An 18,314-nucleotide genomic window follows, 5' to 3' on the forward strand; every position below is an offset into this window, starting at 1 on the left:
TTAAACTTTGTTTTACCCCTAAATGAAGAACGATAAAGAACTTCGCTTGAAGTACACTGCTCAGCGTAAATGAGTACACCCTCTTTGAAAAGTAACATTTTAAACAATATCTCAATAAACACAAAAACAATTTCCAAAATGTTGACAAGACTAAGTTTAATATAACATCTGTTTAACTAATAAAATGAAAGTAAGGTTAATAATATAACTTAGATTACACATTTTTCAGTTTTACTGAAATTAGGGTGATGCAAAAATGAGTACACCCCACAACAAAAACTACTACATCTAGTACTTTGAATGGCCTCCATGATTTTTAATGACATCACCAAGTCTTCTAGGCATGGAATGAACAAGTTGGTGACATTTTGCAACATCTATCTTTTTCCATTCTTTAAGAATTACCTCTTTTAGAGACTGGATGCTGGATGGAGACTGATGATCAGGAGCCACTGAATCACTTTCACCCTGTTCTTCTTCAGAAATCCAACAGTGGCCTTAGATATGTGTTTAGGATCATTGTCATGTTGGAAAAGTGCACGACGACCAAGGTCATGGAGTGATGGTAGCATCTTCTCTTTCAGTATAGAGCAGTATTGATGGCGTCATGTGAATTCATGATTCCATCAATGAAATGCAGCTCCCCGACTCATGCAGCCCCACATAACGACACTGCCACCACCATGTTTCACTGTAGGCACCATGCATTTTTCTTTGTATTCCTCACCTTTGCAACGCCATACAGTTTTGAAGGCATCAGTTCCAAAAACATTTATTTTGGTCTCATCACTTCAGAGTATAGAGTCCCCAGTAATCTTCATCTTTGTCAGTATGGGCTCTGGCAAACTCTAGGTGGGCTTTTTTGTGCCTGGGCTTTAGGAGAGGCTTCTTTCGTGGACGGCACCCATGCATGCCATTCCTCTGCATTGTACGCCGTATTGTGTCACGGGAAATAGTCACCCCAGTTTGGTTTTCTACTTCTTTAGATGACTGCAGTGAACTTGCATGCTGATTTTCTTCAACCCCTCCCATCAGAAGACGCTCCTGTCGAGGTGTTAACTTGAATAATTAGACTCACCTGTGGTTGAATTCTTGTTAGATCTAAAATTTAGCTTTGCTCCAGAGACTTTCAGTGGGGTGTACTCATTTTTGCATCACCTTATAACTGAAAACTTTCATGTTATAAATTAAACAGATGTTATATTAAACTTAGTCTTGTGAACATTTTGGAAATTGTTTTTGTGTTCATTGAGATATTGTTTAAAATGTTACTTTTCAAAAGAGGTATACTCATTTATGCTGAGCACTGTATATCAGGGCCTTAAATGTGCTTACTGTCAAAAAAACCTTTTAACAGCTTTAAAGTTCTTCATATAACAGTAAATGCTAGTCAAAATATTTACAGTATTATATTATATGGTATTATTGGTGTTTTCTTCAGCATTTTAACACCATCACTTTCATTGTATGGAAAAGAGCAACTACTTTTGTGCAAAAAGTTCCATAATCACTTTTTTTAAGGGAGATAAGGGCATTATAAGAAGCATCAGAAAATGATGCAAGTCTGATTCAAACACTTATCACACACATTCTAAAGTGTTTCTAACTGCTAGGCCACTGCTCCAACTACAAATCATCATTAACCCAAAGTTCAACATTTCCATAACACAAATCAAGCTTAACCACACTCTCGAGGTCCAATTGACCCAGCCAAACATCTTATCTAAGTTAAAACAGCACACAATCAAAACATGGATTGACAGCAGACCACAAACATCTGTTGCTGCTTGCAGCTGATGTTTTGAAACATATAAATCAATAGGATGATCAGTAAATCACACTCGGAACTGTCACAATATTATGCATTAGTCTGAGGGAAGTCAGAGGGGCCGAGGCTTTCGTTGAAGCAGCATGAAATGCCTGCTCGTATCTGCATGCGAAATGTAATTATGGAATCACCCAAGTGAGCTGGGCCACACATCTGCCACAGCATCTGGCAGGGCTCTCATCTCGACTCGCCCGCTCCGTTCTGTACAATTCAAATTCCATGCCTACAAGCACATTAACGCAGATTACAAAGCGCTCAATCTCTACTTAAGGTTCATTCTCTGCTCAGGGGACGATAGAGGAGATTTGTGTCTTTTAATTTTGCAGATTGCTGTGCGTTAGTCTCAAATGAGATGCATTTGCATGAAAGGCTGCAAATAGTTTCCAGGTTTCGGAAAGATGGATGAAAGCCGATGTGTTACTGTAGGCGGCAACACAGATTTTGGCATTTAGCCGTGAATTGAAGCAGACACAATTTCTTCTGAATCACAAATGCATTAAAGCTTGGTTAATTGCCGATCATTAGTTTAAACTTCAGGGTAGTAAGATCACCGCCTTTGTAGGAGAGAAAAAGATTAGACGACATCCTCTCTCAATCTGCGAATCAGGATTTTTTTTTATCCCTAAAAATCTAATGCTGAAAAAAAAAAAATGTTCTGGTCATATTTCGCCCCCAAATCAAAATAAATAGTTAATTTTTTTTTATACTAAAAAATTTATTTAAATCAGCATATATTCAATTCAGTACAACAAACAAATATGACCATGATGTATAAATACTTTGAAACTTCAAATAAAGCAATATTTAATAATAATAATAATAATAATAATAATATTGTAATGCTATTAAAAATAATAATCATTTTATTTTTTAATGATTATTATAATACAATTTTATAATTGATTAATTTTAATATTTATTTAACAAGGTAATAAAAAATTCTTTACATTAACTGATAGCAAAATGTGCTTAATTGTTATAAAAAATAATGTCATAATGCAAAAACAAAATCTAAACCATCTTAATTTTCTTTATTGAAAGTATAAACTCTTGATTTTGGGGCAAAAATGTTACAGACAGAGATTGACCCCTAAATGCATCTCATGCACTCTACTCAACTTTTGATACCTACACACGAGTTTCATGCTATATCTTAAAATCGTATCCCATTTGCATGCAGTGTAATCTCTAGGCTAATTACAAAGAAAAAGTAGAAGAGTGTCAGAGAGAGAGAGAGAGAGAGAGAGAGAGAGGGGTCTGCTGGTACTTTAAGTGAGTTGGTCAGGGTGGACAGACAGGTAGGAGGCGAGCCAGTGTGGGCAGTGAGCCTGCAACTCTGACACGTCCTGCTGTGGCTCAGCGGTGAACTAAGACAGCCCATCACTTCACTGTCAGCACTCTGACCCCCCCCCCCTCCCTCTCTCTCACCAGCTCCCTCACACACACAAGCCATTGGCTTTGAGTTGGAGTAGAAGGACCCCCCACCCTCCATGCCTGGACCCCCTCTCTTCTTTGTGAGTGATGGCCTGAATGATGACTCTGACCCTAAACCCTGGACCGACCCAGAGTCTCACCAGCCTCACACAGTCATTCTCTCAAAGCCAGATAGAATGAATGATAGCTCATGTTCTTTAAAAAAGAACTGGAGCCAGTTTTACAGCATATAGTCCTGATGAATATCACTAGTAATTCATAAACAAGACACTTTTTTTTTTTTTTTTGGTTAAAGGAGTTGTTCAAAAGTATGTTAGGCAGTTTTGATTTATATGCTGTTTATATGCTGTTTAAGGGTGCGTTCACACTTGTCATGTTTGGTTCGATTGCTGGGTTAGTGCGGTTCATTTGAACATATGTGAACGCTGCCATCCGAACCCTGGTGCGCACCAAACAAGCGTACAAGAGTTCGATTGGAAGTGGACCGAGACCCATCAGCGATCATTTTCAGCGGTCTCGGTCCGCTTCCAATCGAACTCTGGTGCGGTTCGAATGATATATGAACGCAACACGGACCAAAGTAACCGAACCAAAAACAGGAAGACGAGACCCTAAGAACAGAATCCTCACGCATGTCGGTTTTTCTCGTCATAGACGCAAGTTTGCAGATCGTTTGTGTGTATGACGGATGGATTCCCGCCGCTGTTTTGACTACTTTACACATTATATAAGCTCTTCACGAGTTCCCAGCTGGCCAAAATACCATCACATGCAGGCTATACGCACCGCTACACACACTCAACGAGCGCGAGTTTTGGATGTTCGGTAAGTTCCGTCTCAAAATAGGCAATACATCATAAAATCAATCATGTTGTGAATGTATCCCTATGCCTTAAGGTTCGGTATCTTTTGGTTAGGTGATAAAATTGCCAATCTGAACGCTAACCGGACCAGGACTACATGTTTTTTTTTCTTCTTTGGTCCGGACCAAATTAACCAAACGGACTGAACTACAAGTCTGAACGCACCCTTAAGGGGTCCTTGATTATGATTTAACTTTTTTTAGTGTGTAATGTTGCTGTTGGAGCATAAACAACATCTGCAAAGTTCTATGCCAGGGGGGGATATTTTCTTTAACAGAAATCACTTTTTAAGGACTACAACAAACGGCTTGACTACAACAAGTTTTTTCCCGGGTTGGTGACACCACAAACCCCAAAATGTACATAAACCCTGCCCTGAGAAAACGCAACAAAGGGGGTGAGACCATGTTTGGCTGCTTTAGAGAAGAGGAAAAGTTGTTGTTGTAGTGTTGTTGCTATGCCATGATTTTACGCTGCACTGCTTCACAAACGTGGGTTAATTCAAGGGTGTATTTGCACAAAAGATTAAAATGAGACACATGCTAGTCGATGAGTTGAATCAACTCCACAGCAACTATATAAATTTATCCACTAACCGTTCAGAAACGTCCATATTCTAAAAGTTGTAAGTTCTTCCTGAGTCTCTCCATCAGTGTCCGACTCCAGTTTGAACAACATAAGGATAAACATAGATACTGACAATTGTCATTTTGGGTGTGTGAAATTCTCCAGCTTTGCTGTTGTTGTGCAACCCTAGCATGAGCTGTTAAAGCTCCGCCCCCTCTGGAAAGGGGCCCAGGAACAGCAACTCATTTGCATTTAAAGGGACACACAAAAATGGCATGTTTTTACAACCAAATAGGGGTAAATTTGACAAGCTGTAATAAATTATCTGTGGGGTATTTTGAGCTGAAACTTTACAGACACATTCTGGGGACACCAGACATCTTGTAAAAGGGGCATTATAGGTCCCCTTTAATGTTTGATGTTAGTTATTTTACACATGCATAAGCAATGTTTCTATCACTTGTTTCTGCTTCTTCTTATGTTTTGAATTTAAATGTGTTTTGAGTTTGAATTATTTAATTTAAAAGAAGTAGAGTAGCACACTTGAATAAACTTCTGCAGGGGTCCTCTATATGATGGATTTTTTTATTTAATTTTTTTTGACCAGTTTGAATTTTAATTTTAATTCAGAACTTAAAAATCTTTATTATAGAACATATAGACATATTACAGTTAATGTATTTGTATAAAAAAAATGTATGCAGGAAAAAAAAAAAATAGATCCAAACATGTAGTTGTGATAATATTACTGAAAAATCGTATTTCATATCTATTACACCCTTCTGGCCAGGGAACAAGTTTTCCCAGAGACAGGGTTATGAAGACGAGGCTTTTTCATATTTTCCCTGTCTCTACTCATTAGCAAGCTTTACCGCTCTTCTTCATTCTTTGCCTCCTCAGTGGCGTATCCTCTCTCTTGCATATGGCTTCTCTCTGTGAAGAGGACGTCCCGCCATCAGCGTGCCTCATTCTCTTTGGTGCGTGTTGGCTGGGCTCCACGGTGGAGTTGAAGCCAAGACCTGTCTAGATAGCCCATCAAAAAGCACTCTGTGAGCCCACGCTCAGAGATCTGGTGCTTCTGTGAAGTTACTGTAAGTCTCATTATTTCATTATCTAATAAAAGAATACCAAATTAGATGTATTTACAGGTCATGCTATGATCATGAAAATAAAGAAGAATGCCTTTGAAACTCTCAAAAATTGCACATCTAGTATGTTGTTTTTAGCCAGGTGCTACATCATCAACTAATAATCTGAGTGAAAGGTTTTCCATAAGCCATCACAAAGGCCATCTTTTGTGTCCCTCCACAAACGCCTTAGCTCTGGGATGTTGTTGCATACCCACATGTCCGGTAGCTACAGTATAAGCAGGGCGCTGCTTTTTCCATCGTGGGGTCAAACTTAGTGTTAAAACAGGGAGTAATCAGATCAGCCAACTAGGGCTTTTTCTAATCACCTTGATGGAAAAGCGTCGTTTTTTCGGAAGCAGGAGTCAGCAGCAGGGTGAGTTATTGTGAAGTGATGGACTACCTCAGACCAGGAGCAATCTAAGAGATAGCCCTTGCATCTCCAAATTACTGCTGCCCATGTCTCAGATTCATCAACAGGGTGCTGGTGGCTATGCCGGCCAGGAGGCTTCGTACAGTTGTAGGTCTATACACACACACACACACACACACACACACACACACACACACACACACACACACACACACACACACACACACACACACACACACACACACACACACACACACACACACACACAAATAGAACGAAGCACTCAGAATTATTTGTGGAAATGAAACCTCTGTAGCAGAAGACTGGATCAGTGCCTTAACCTTTTCCCACTCACTGAAATTAAATGACATTTATTTTCTGTGGCAACAATGCATGGGAAATGTTTCAAAACGTCTGATTCCGGGAGCAATGCGATGAGGTTGCTGCCTGCTCGGCCTGTATGCGTTGATTGATGGAAGTGATGTAAGAATCCGCATGTGACAACGGTAAGTGTGTAAACTAATGGAGGAATTTCATTAGTCTCTTTTCCAGGATCAAAATCGTTGCTGTTAAAGAATTTTTTCATCAACACAGCGGATATTAAGTGCAAAAAGCAATTGTGCGTAATACAAATAGCATGTAATTATGCTAAGAGGACGAGATGTTTTTACTCTGAACGCGTCACCAAATGTTTTCTTCACCCCATCTCACCTTCGTACTTTCTGAACCAGACAAACAAATGATGCATAATTGGATATTTCATTTAATGTATTTATTGATTCTGTCTGTTTTCCACTCGGCTATCTCATACAATATTACCAGCATTGGAGTACATTCGTCCAAACTTGTCAAAGACGTGGCAGGTGGTGAAGACGGTCTTGAAGGGCTGAAATGATAAGCACATTGATTGGATGTCAGCAGTTTGAAAAAAAAAAAGTTTAACACTCAGCAGAGATGGTGCAATTATTAGTTTTTCCATTTAGCTCCCTCACACACATACACCCAAACAAATACACATGCTTCCAAAGGAAAATGTTATTGCTCAGAGCTTGCTTTTTCACATTCTCAGTTATGTTGAGGTATCAACTTAAAGGGATAGTTCACCCAAAAATGAAAATTACGTCATCATTTACTCACCCTCAAGCAGTTCCAAACCTGTATGAATTTCTTTGTTCTGTGCTGAACACAAAGAAATATATATGGAAGAATGTCAGTAACCAAACAGACCAAAATCTCATCCCCCAATTGACTACCATAGTATTTATTTTTCCTCTGTTTGGGATCTGTTTGGTTACCACCATTCTTCCAAATATCTTTCTATGTGTACAGCAGAACAAAGAAATTCACTGCATCAAAGAACTACTTGAGGTAAATGATGACAGAATTTTCATTTTTGGGTGAACTATCCCTTTAATCTCAGAAGTGTCTCCTAAAATTCTTTAGGAATAACTTTTGGGGTCAGTAAGATTACAATACTTTAATTCAGCAAGGATGCATTAAATTGATCAAAAGTGAAAGTAAAACATTTATAATGTTATAAACGTTACAAAATGTTTATAATTAAAAAAAAAAAAATGCTGTTCTTTTGAATGTTCTATTTACCAATTCTATTTATTTGACAATATTACTATTTTTACTGTATTTTTCTTCAAATAAATTTAGCCTTGGTGAGCATAAGAGACTTCTATCAAAAACATATCCAAAGTCCAAACTTTTCAATGGAAGTGTAAATAACAAATATACATATATCAGAGATATTAAAATTAGAGATAACGATAACAATTTATAATTTTATAAAGTAGAATAGCTGAGAAAATGTGGTTTGTTAGGAAAATTTGGTTTCCCTTTCAGTCGGTCACGTTCGACGTACGTCAGTAGTGACCGACGAATTGGGATATCGCTTAGAGAGCCCTATCATCTTCGTGTAAACTAAAACAAGCCAATGGAATTGGCGTGCGATATTTGCATAATGCGCACCGCCCCCGACAGGTGTATATAAATAGGAAGCAGATGCAATCGCACTCTGTCTTTCGCTTCGGAGCCATTCACTGGTGTCCTATTTAGAAGACTCCTTTCTTCGTGTGTTTTTCCTACTAAAACACTGCCTCAGAAGAGGATCTGCAGCGAGCTTTGGTGCTGGTGAAGAGGGCACGTGCAGCGAGGTCGCGAGTGTCTGAGGAGCCGAGCTATAAGCTCTAAACTGCTGTTTTCACAGCAACACAAAAAAGAGTGTGTGTGAGGCAGCGATTTGGGCCGGTTCCTCGGTGTGTCAGGGAGTGGTGTACCTGACACATCGCGTCGCTCCCTGGGTGCTTCAGCACGAGTGAGTTGACTTCCCCTTCTAAAAGAGCTTTACAGACGAACCCTGACAGTATGTCATTTCGTCTGTGCGTTACTGGGTGCGGTCGTTCCCTGGTCCCTGCTGATGGGCACAATCGCTGCATCTCGTGTTTGGGCGTTCAGCACGCTGAAGCAGCGTTTGTGGATGGTTCATGTTCCCATTGCGGGAACATGACCATCGCGGTGCTGAGGTCGAGGCTCTCCTTCCTGAAGTCTCAGGAAGCGGGAGTCCCCTCTCCTATGCCGCGTACGACCGTTTTTTCCGGCCCCGGGAACCGGAATGACGGTACGGCGCTGTATAGGGAGGGCGACCTGAGGATAACGGTCAGGGCTCCCCCGTCGAGCGGAAACGCTCCGCGGGCCCCTGCCCCCTCATCAGCACCGCAACCCATCCTGCCGCCGTTGGTTTCCGCTGGGCCCTCTTCGGACTGTCCAGCCGTTACCTTTGGTGCGCCGGCGGAGGATCAGATGTCGATCGCTGCGTCGGAAGGCGAGTTTGAGTGTTCGGGGGAGGAAGATCCGGACGCGCTGGATCCCGAACTCTCGGCTGTGCTCTCCCGGGCCGCCTTGTGTGTCGGGCTCGAGTGGAACCCTCCACCCTGTCCCGGCCCATCGCGGCTGGATGATTGGTATTTGGGGGCGGGTCGCGCTGGCCAGCCCCAGCGTCCCGCCCCAATGCCTTTCTTCCCGGAGGTGCACGATGAGGTGACCAGGTCTTGGCAGACACCGTATAGTGTTCGTTCGAGGCCTGGCCCCCCGTCCGCCTTCACCTCCCTGGACGGCGGGGCAGCCAGGGGGTACGCGAGGATCCCGCCAGTCGAGCGGTCTGTTGCGATGCAACTGTGTCCAACGGCCGCTGGCTGGCGTGGTGAGCCGCGACTCCCGTCCCGGGCCTGTAAATTCTCAGCCGGTCTGACTGAGAAAGCTTACAGTTCCTGTGGGCAGGCTGCCTCTGCCCTGCATGCGATGGCGCTTTTGCAGGTCTACCAGGCAAAAGCGCTGTCGGAAATGCCCCAGGAAGGTCCTGACCAACAGCTGCTGGGGGAGCTGCGCGCTGCCACCGACCTCGCCCTCCGAGCGACGAAGGTGACAGCACGCGCTGTTGGTCATGCGATGTCTACCTTGGTAGTCCAGCAACGCCATCTCTGGCTGACCCTGGCGGACATGCGGGATGCCGACAAGCAGAGGTTCCTAAATTCCCCCGTGTCCCCGGTCGGCCTATTCGGCGACGCGGTGGAGAGCTTCGCCCATCAGTTCTCCGCTGCACAGAAGCAGGCTGAGGCTATCAGTCACGTTATGCCACGGCGGTCCGCTGCTGCCTCCACCCAGCCGCCCGTGGCTCAGCCTCAGCCCGCTCGTCGCCGAGGGCGCCCGCCTGCATCGTCCTCCGCCCCTGCTAAGACGGCAAAGCAGCAGCCTACACCAGCCAGACAGCAGGGTGCCGGTCGCGGGCGTGGTGCCCAGCCCGTCTCCGCTAAGCCCGGTGGTAAGCGTAAGAGCAAAACACGGCACTGAGACGGGCAACCTGGAGGGGAAGGATCTTGCTCTTCGGGAGAGTTTTCCACCATCTCTCCCACCCCCGGAGGAGGGCCGGGGGGAATTTGTGTTTGTCTGTCTACCGCCGCTGGCTCTCCGGAGTCCAGCGGTACCCACTTTTTCACAAAAAGAGCAGTTTCCTCAAACTCCAGGTCACAACAAGGGGTGTCTGTCAGTGTGCCAGGCTCCGCCTCGCCGCTGACAGCTCCCCCCCATTCGCCAGCAGGTGGCAGTGTGATGGTGCAGACCGCGTCCCGTGCGCGGTCTCCCATGCACACTGCTGCCTCGCAGAGTCTGACCCCACTCCGGGCCGCCCCCAAGCCGTCCGGGTCGGGTCCCTCTCTGCCTTGCTGCCCCACCCCCGGTGCGTCTGTGGTGCCTTTGGTCCTGCTGGCTCAGTGTCTGGAAGCGTGGAGCACGCTCCCCAGCCTGTCCAGTTGGCTCATTCGTACTATCAGACTCGGCTATGCGATTCAGTTCGCCCGGCGTCCCCCGGTCTTCAGGGCTGTCCACTTCACTCCGGTGTCGTTGGACAGTGCTCCTGTTCTCCGGGTGGAGATTGCTGTCCTCCTGGCGAAGGGTACAATCAAGCCGGTCCCTCCAGCCGATATGAAGTCGGGGTTTTACAGCCCCTACTTCATTGTACCGTAAAAGGGCGGTGGGCTACGGCCAATCCTGGACCGTCCCCAGGATTGGTTTGCAGCAATAGACCTGAAGGACGCATACTTTCATGTCTCGATTCTGCCTCGACGCAGACCCTTCCTAGGTCGGTCTGCGTTCGAGGGTCGGGCATGTCAGTACAAAGTCCTACCCGACATGGTTGTAGCTCCCAACCGGTTGGGTCTTCAGGTCAACTGGGACAAGAGCAAACTCGCCCCCGGGTAGAGGATCTCTTGTTTTGGTCTCGAGCTAGACTCGGTCGCACGGACTGCGCGTCTCACCGAGGTGCGCGTCCAGTCGGTGTTGAACTGCCTGAGCTCGCTCAAGTGCAGGACAGCGGCTCCACTGAAAGATTTTCAGAGGCTCCTGGGGCATATGGCATCTGCAGCCGCGGTAACGCCGCTCGGATTGCTTCATATGAGACCGCTTCAACACTGGCTCCGCGGCCGGGTCCCGAGATGGGCGTGGCAGTGCGGCACGCTCCGTGTCCCCGTGACACCGAGCTGCCGTCGCACCCTTATCCGGTGGTTGGACCCTTCGTTTCTGTGGGCCGGAGTACCCCTCGAACGAGTGTCCAGGCACGCTGTGGTCTCCACAGATGTCTCTGCCATGGGATGGGGGGCCACGTACAACGGGCATGCAGTGACAGGTCTTTGGACGGGGCCTCAGCTGCATTGGCATACGAATTGCCTCGAGTTGCTAGCGGTTCGTCTTGCGCTGGCCCGCTTCAAGGAGCTGTTGTCAGGCAAGCACGTTCTAGTCCGCTCACTAAGCATTGCGGCCGTTGCGTACACCTACCGTCAAGGTGGTTTACGCTTCCGTCGCATGTTGCAACTCGCCCGCCATCTCTTGTTGTGGAGTCAGAAGGATCTGAGGTCCCTTCGGGCCACTCGTGTCTCAGGTGTGCTCAACCGTGCAGCCGACGAGCTGTCACGGCAGCATCTACTTGCGGGCGAGTGGCGGCTCCACCCCCAGGCGGTCCAGCTGATTTGGCAGCGGTTCGGCGAGGCCCAGTTAGTCCTGCTTGCCTCCCCGGAAACTGCCCTCCGCCAGTGGTTTTATTCCCTGACCGGCGGCACGCTCGGCACGGATGCCCTGGCACACAGCTGGCCCCCGGGTCTGCGCAAACATGCGCTTCCCCCAGTGAGCCTTCTCGCACTATTCATGTGCAAGGTCAGGGAGGACGGGGAGCAGGTTCTGTTAGTGGCTCCGTACTGGCCCACTCGGACCTGATTCTCAGACCTCATTCTCCTCGTGACAGCACCTCCCTGGCCGATTCCTCTGAGGAAGGACACCCTGACTCAGAGACGGGGCACCCTGTGGCACCCGCCTCCCGATCTGTGGAACCTCCACGTGTGGTCCCTGGACGGGATGCGGAGGTTCTGAGTGATCTCCCGCAAGCGGTCGTAGACACCATCACTTCCGCTAGAGCTCCTTCTACTAGGAATCTCTACGCGCTGAAGTGGAACCTGTTCGTCGAATGGTGCGCCTCTCGCCGAGAGGACCCCCGATCATGTTCGGTCGGATCCGTGCTTTCCTTTCTGCAAGATGGGTTGGAGCGAAGGCTGTCTCCCTCCACCCTCAAGGTGTATGTTGCCGCCATTGCCGCACATCACCATGCAGTTGAGGGTAAGTCCCTGGGGAAACACGATCTGATCGTCAGATTCCTGAGGGGGGCCAGGAGACTGAATCCTCCTCGCCCTTCCTCCGTACCCTCTTGGGATTTGACCCTGGTTCTCACAGCTCTCCGGGGTCATCCCTTCGAACCTTTGCAATCAGTCGACCTGAAACTAATGTCTCTTAAGACGGTTCTTCTGGTTGCATTGGCTTCCCTGAAGAGGGTAGGGGATCTGCATGCATTTTCGGTCGACGAAACGTGCCTAGAATTCGGGCCCGGTGCTTCTCACGTCATCCTGAGACCCCGGCCTGGATACGTGCCCAAGGTTCCTACCACTCCCTTCAGAGATCAGGTAGTGAACCTGCAAGCGCTGCCCTCGGAGGAGGCAGACCCAGCCCTAGCTTTGCTCTGTCCCGTCCGCGCTCTGCGCGTTTACGTGGACAGAACGCGAAGCTTTAGGACCTCAGATCAGCTCTTCATCTGTTACGGAGGCCAGCAGAAGGGAAAGGCTGTCTCCAAGCAGAGGATGGCCCACTGGATAGTGGATGCCATCGCCTTGGCGTACGAATCCCAGGGCGTGCCTTGCCCGCTCGGGTTGAGAGCCCACTCCACCAGAGGGGTGGCCTCTTCCTGGGCGCTGGCTCATGGCGCCTCGCTGACAGATATCTGTAGAGCTGCGGGCTGGGCGACACCTAACACGTTCGCTAGGTTTTATAGCCTACGTGTAGAGCCGGTATCCTCGCGTGTACTCGCATCCACTAGTCGGTAGACGTGTTGTACCCACTCTAAGTGTCGGCTTGCAATGCCATTCCCGCCTCTGGCCGGATACGTGCATACTTTCACTCCAGTCGCGTTCCCCGCTTGGCGAACCCTGTCGAGTTCCTCCGCCTCCCCCTTCGGCTCGGACATTGCGGAGTGTCTGATGCCAGGCCTACATCCGTCGCTGACGCTGTCTGTTGGCTGGGGCCCATATGTCGTGACCCCTCTACGTGAGCGGTCCCATATGTGTATTTTCCACGGTTTAAAACTCCCTACGGGCCGAGTCCGTGTCTTTCCCTTAGCAGAGCCAGCTCTGCTGTCACCTGTCAGATGAGTCTCCCCCTAACCAGGTGGAGCCATCCCAGGGACTCCATATGCGTACTGCCCCCCGGGCCAGTCCATATGTGTATTCCCACGTAAACTCCTCCCCCATTGGGTAGGTAGTGGTCTCCGCAGCGTCCCTTCGGGTTCGCTTTCCCAGTGTGTCTAGTTTACTTAGTGGGTAGTGGTAGACAGCAGTAGACTCTCTCGGTGTAAGCTCGCCCCCTTCACCGCCAGCCGGTGCTATGGGCGGCTGAGCTTGCGCTGGGCACTGGAAGGGGTTTCGTAACTGTGGCGCTTTAGTTGGGATCCCAATTCGTCGGTCACTACTGACGTACGTCGAACGTGACCGACTGAAAGGGAACGTCTCGGTTACGTATGTAACCCTCGTTCCCTGAAGGAGGGAACGGAGACGTACGTCCTGTCGCCACAGTTTCTGTACCCTCGCTGTAGTGCGGACACCAGTTGTCTCCTCAGCGAAAAACAGAGTGCGATTGCATCTGCTTCCTATTTATATACACCTGTCGGGGGCGGTGCGCATTATGCAAATATCGCACGCCAATTCCATTGGCTTGTTTTAGTTTACACGAAGATGATAGGGCTCTCTAAGCGATATCCCAATTCGTCGGTCACTACTGACGTACGTCTCCGTTCCCTCCTTCAGGGAACGAGGGTTACATACGTAACCGAGACGATATTTAGGTAAGTTCATATTGAAATCTGACTTTTGATGGAAGATTGTTTCAGCACTATTTGAGACATAATTGAGATCTATTCTGAAATTGTAGAGTAGACACGTCATATTACTAAGCTCTTTTACCCAGAACAAAATGATGGGGAAAATAGTCTCAGTTTGTTCGCAATTTAATCTTTTTGCTGTCTAGGAGAGATATTCAAGAGATCTCATATTTGATTTTATTTCTTATAGGCTCGTATAAGATTTTAAATTTGAGCTTTTAGCTTGAGACGTGGCCTGGGGAGTAGCGCTCATGCTCCAATGATGTGAGTAAATCTCATACAAATCATCCATCTATCCATCCATTTTCCAAACCGTTTGTCCAATGTAGGGTGGCCAGTCCTTCACAAGCACGCAAGTCATTTTACTTCCAAAAACATTTGCGCTACGTTAGTGCATTCTGTTATAAAGTTTTACAGTGTGAAAGTTTATTCAGTTCAACTGTGCACTAACTCTCACTACAAGTATTTTAGCATGACTAGCAAAAGCTAATATGATAGTATCTCCACTTGGATCTAAAATTATGAAGTTAACAGGTGTTTAATATGGCTACATATGCAATCTCTCTTCCCTGATGCCTGGATGACTACACTAAACTCACAGTAGCTGCTGTGACTAGCAATGGCTCTTCATCACTGCTATAATACATTTTCCCAGTCAGCCAGTTAATGATAAATACATGAGCCACAACAAATCCTGCCCTCTTTTTTTGCAGCACTGCACAAAATATCTGCGTCAGATATTTTTAGTTGGACTGGATTCAGCTTTTGCTAGTGGCCTAGTTGCTGCAGCAGCTACACATGTCTTGGAGCATCTCTCAGAGCACGCTGGCTCTCAGTGACCCCCCCTGGAGGCTGACCTGGTCTAAAACACGCCACCTTCATCTCCACAACCACTTAATGCAAGAGCCTGTGAGGAGCACTGCCGTGTTGGAATGGAAATAACGGAATGGAGTAAGAATGGGAAGAGGAAAGGGAGGTTGGGAGGAAGGCGATTTAATTATATATTTCATTTTTTAAGACTAAAAAAAGCCGAAGTTGAGCAAGGACAAAGTAATGTCATAGACTGGGGCGCTGACTGTTTCCCTCTGGCAGGCATGCATGTGATCCCTCTGTCAGTCAGCGTACGCCACCATGACAATCATCCGTGTGTCTTGGCCTCGGGAAATGCTGCAGCTAGCTGTCCTTGTAAACAGCACTCCACACTAACTCTAACAACTGCACAAGAAACGCAAAAGGACACCATCTCCAAAGTGGAAAATAGATTAATTTACATCGTTCACAACACAACAAAAATCAACTTCAGAAATTAGATTATTGCAAAAACTTTGATTTCTGTCCCATAACAAGGCTTGGTTTGGAGACGCATAATTGGATGACTAATGATTGATGTTGGTCAGTGTAGGTAGCCGTGTACAAGTTGAACTACAACTGCTTTAAGGTTAAAACAGGGTGATGAGATAAAAAGGATCTTACAGGAGCCTGTTGTTTTATCTTTGATCAAGTATTGGGTATTTCAGAATTCTAGTATCCATTTATAAACCGACCTATTCCTTTTAACATTAACAAATGGCCTTAATTGGAATCAGCAAGACACATTTCTAAAGTGCCCTCAGTCCTTTTGAATGTATAAAATGAATCTCTCCTCTAGCTGATGTTCTTATTTGTCACGTCAACCTGTTCTCTTAAAATAGCTGTAGCCCATGTTCTTTGTTATCTTTCACCTCAGAGTGTGTTTCATTTAACAGCTACATAACAGCAGTGGAACAACAACAGACTTCAGATAAGCACTCAGGGCACTTAGACACTTTTTAGTCCATGGAACCCATATTTTAACCAAGCATTTGTTGCCTCTCTTGCCAACATTACCCAATAAAAACAGACAAGGGATAAAAAAATATGAGATTGATTTATTTGCTCCAATGTTCTTCGGAATGAAGCTTTTCTATTTTTTTCCCCTCACAACTGAAACCAATTAGCACAGCTAGCACTTGTAGTGCAGAAGGTAGGTCAGCCTGGAGTAATAAAAAAGTATTGACTTTTCTCTGACTGTAAGCAGGCTGAAAGGGGTGCCGCGGCCTTGTCGTACATGAAAAGAGCTCCATTAATTTCACTTATTTCAAGAAGGGCCCCTGTCAAGTCCTAATGCGTCCAATGCACTTTTCGCATTCATACACGTTGACATCTTAGCTGGGCCTCAGCCGAAATGAGTTTACATTATTTTAGCTAGTGAGAAGTTGACGGCGTAATTCCCACTGCACAGCTCTATACAGGCCGGTAGGGAAATGGCAGAGGACTCTTTCATACGTGGCTACTCCTTACCAGGCCCGATGCCACGAGGGGGCAAGGGGAGGCATTGCCCCCTCAGATCTGATTTGTGTCCCCTCAGTTTCAATTTGTCCCCCCTCCACCCTCAAAACCCTTTGATGCGTATGATCACACTGGTGTGTTTAGAACATTCAGTGCATCACATGATCAACTGCTAAATTCAAATGTGCTTTCGTGCTTCGGCTGGCACTGAGCCAGAGACGAACATGTTCAGAGCTTTCATATCACCTATTCTGTGTTTTCAACTAAATAATGTTTCTTTTAGGTTTCGAACATTTAAATAGACATCTAAATTAAGTATTCGCAAAAAACAAACAAACAAAAAAACATTTATAGTTTGTTAAATACACACTGATGTCTATGTAGGCGGAAAATAATCCTTTCAATTATAATTTGACATTGTTTTATGCATATCAGATACACGTTGTGTAAAAAACTTTAAAGTTTAGTATATTCTTCTCCCAGTTTGCTTAGCACTTACTCTTATGTATAATGGGAGAAATGGATGAATTTATGTGATGTAAATCCGACAGATCCGATTCTCTAACATGATGGCCATGGCCCCCTCAAGAATTATGTATGTGTGTCCCAGTACAGGCTCTGCTCTGCTCCTGGCTCACTCTGAGGGGAGCTGCATGTACCCTTTGCACTTCTGACTGCTCAACCGCACAGTAAAATATTTGTTGTTGTATTTGGACTGACAACATTTGTTGACGTGAAATGATTTTAATATATTAGAGTTATGTACAAAAAACTAAAACAAATGTTGCACTAGGATTTTAAAAGAGCTAAAAATGGTCTTTAAAAACATCAATCAAAAAAAAAAAATAATAATCTAAGGTAAAACAAAAGCTCTTTATGCTGTATTGTAATCAGTCCAATTTGACATGGCAGTGCATAATCATTTCACTTTAATCAAATGCTTGATGAAATGTGCATTTCATAAACCTAACATCCACCAGAATGCCAAAAAAAAAAAAAAAAAAAAATACAATGAACCGGCAATGACAACATTAAGTAGGATGAAAAAAGAGTATCATTAAAAATAGATTTGTTTCTGGCAATAAGTAATACTATGCAAATATTTATCAGACACACACTACCGTGAAATGGTTTGGGATCCCTAATGCTCACAATATTAATATTATTTTAATAATGAATAGTTACATATATATTGTAATATATATTTTTAAGGGATGACTAATTAAGGCATTTAATGTAATGTGCAAAAAATGTGATCAGTACAAACTTAAATTGTATTTTGTGAATAATCATTGTGCTTTATCAACAGAGAATGCATTATCTAAATCCCTAATGTAATTTATGCTCTCACGCTCTTCAGAATGCTGAAGATATGACAATTAAGTCAGTGAAAATCATAAACTTGATATAATCAAGCTATTTCAGGTGACATGACCCCAATATGGCTCTCAATCAGCTAACACACACAGGCAATTTCAGTAAGATTAACTGACAATACCAGAATGATGCATTTTTTTGTGCAGTTATGTAATGTTGTGTGGCTAAAGTAATCCTTCAGTAGACACAGAAGAGACCTAGTGCATGCCATCTAAATGAGATTCCTGCTTAGTTATTACCTGCAACTGTCACATATAATTGGCACGTGAACACAAATCCCTGTCCTTGGAAACTAACGTACAGTAATTCTGATTTCATTAATTCAATCGCACTGTGAAGAGAAAAATAACTTCAATTCATGTTATGCAAAAAAATCCAATAGCTTTCAAGTAGCTGCATGAGCCACAGCACAGATGAAATTGTTTTCTTTGTCAGAATGACAGAGGAAACCAGTTCATTTTTGAAT

The 18,314-nt window shown here is 45.2% G+C and overlaps 1 protein-coding gene across 1 annotated transcript in view; it reads right to left on the reverse strand.

Moving 5' to 3' along the window:
• Positions 1–6,977: 6,977 nt before the first annotated feature.
• spata17 (spermatogenesis associated 17) overlaps positions 6,978–18,314 on the reverse strand; it is a 41,434-nt gene continuing 30,097 nt past the window's right edge. Inside the window, exon 10 of the mRNA XM_067368292.1 lies at positions 6,978–7,078. Coding sequence (XP_067224393.1) covers positions 6,998–7,078 — 81 coding nt within the window. The 3' untranslated portion in view covers positions 6,978–6,997. The remainder of the gene's footprint in view (positions 7,079–18,314) is intronic.

This window comes from Chanodichthys erythropterus, chromosome 18 (genome assembly GCF_024489055.1).
Source record: "Chanodichthys erythropterus isolate Z2021 chromosome 18, ASM2448905v1, whole genome shotgun sequence".
Taxonomy (NCBI): Eukaryota; Metazoa; Chordata; class Actinopteri; order Cypriniformes; family Xenocyprididae; genus Chanodichthys; species Chanodichthys erythropterus.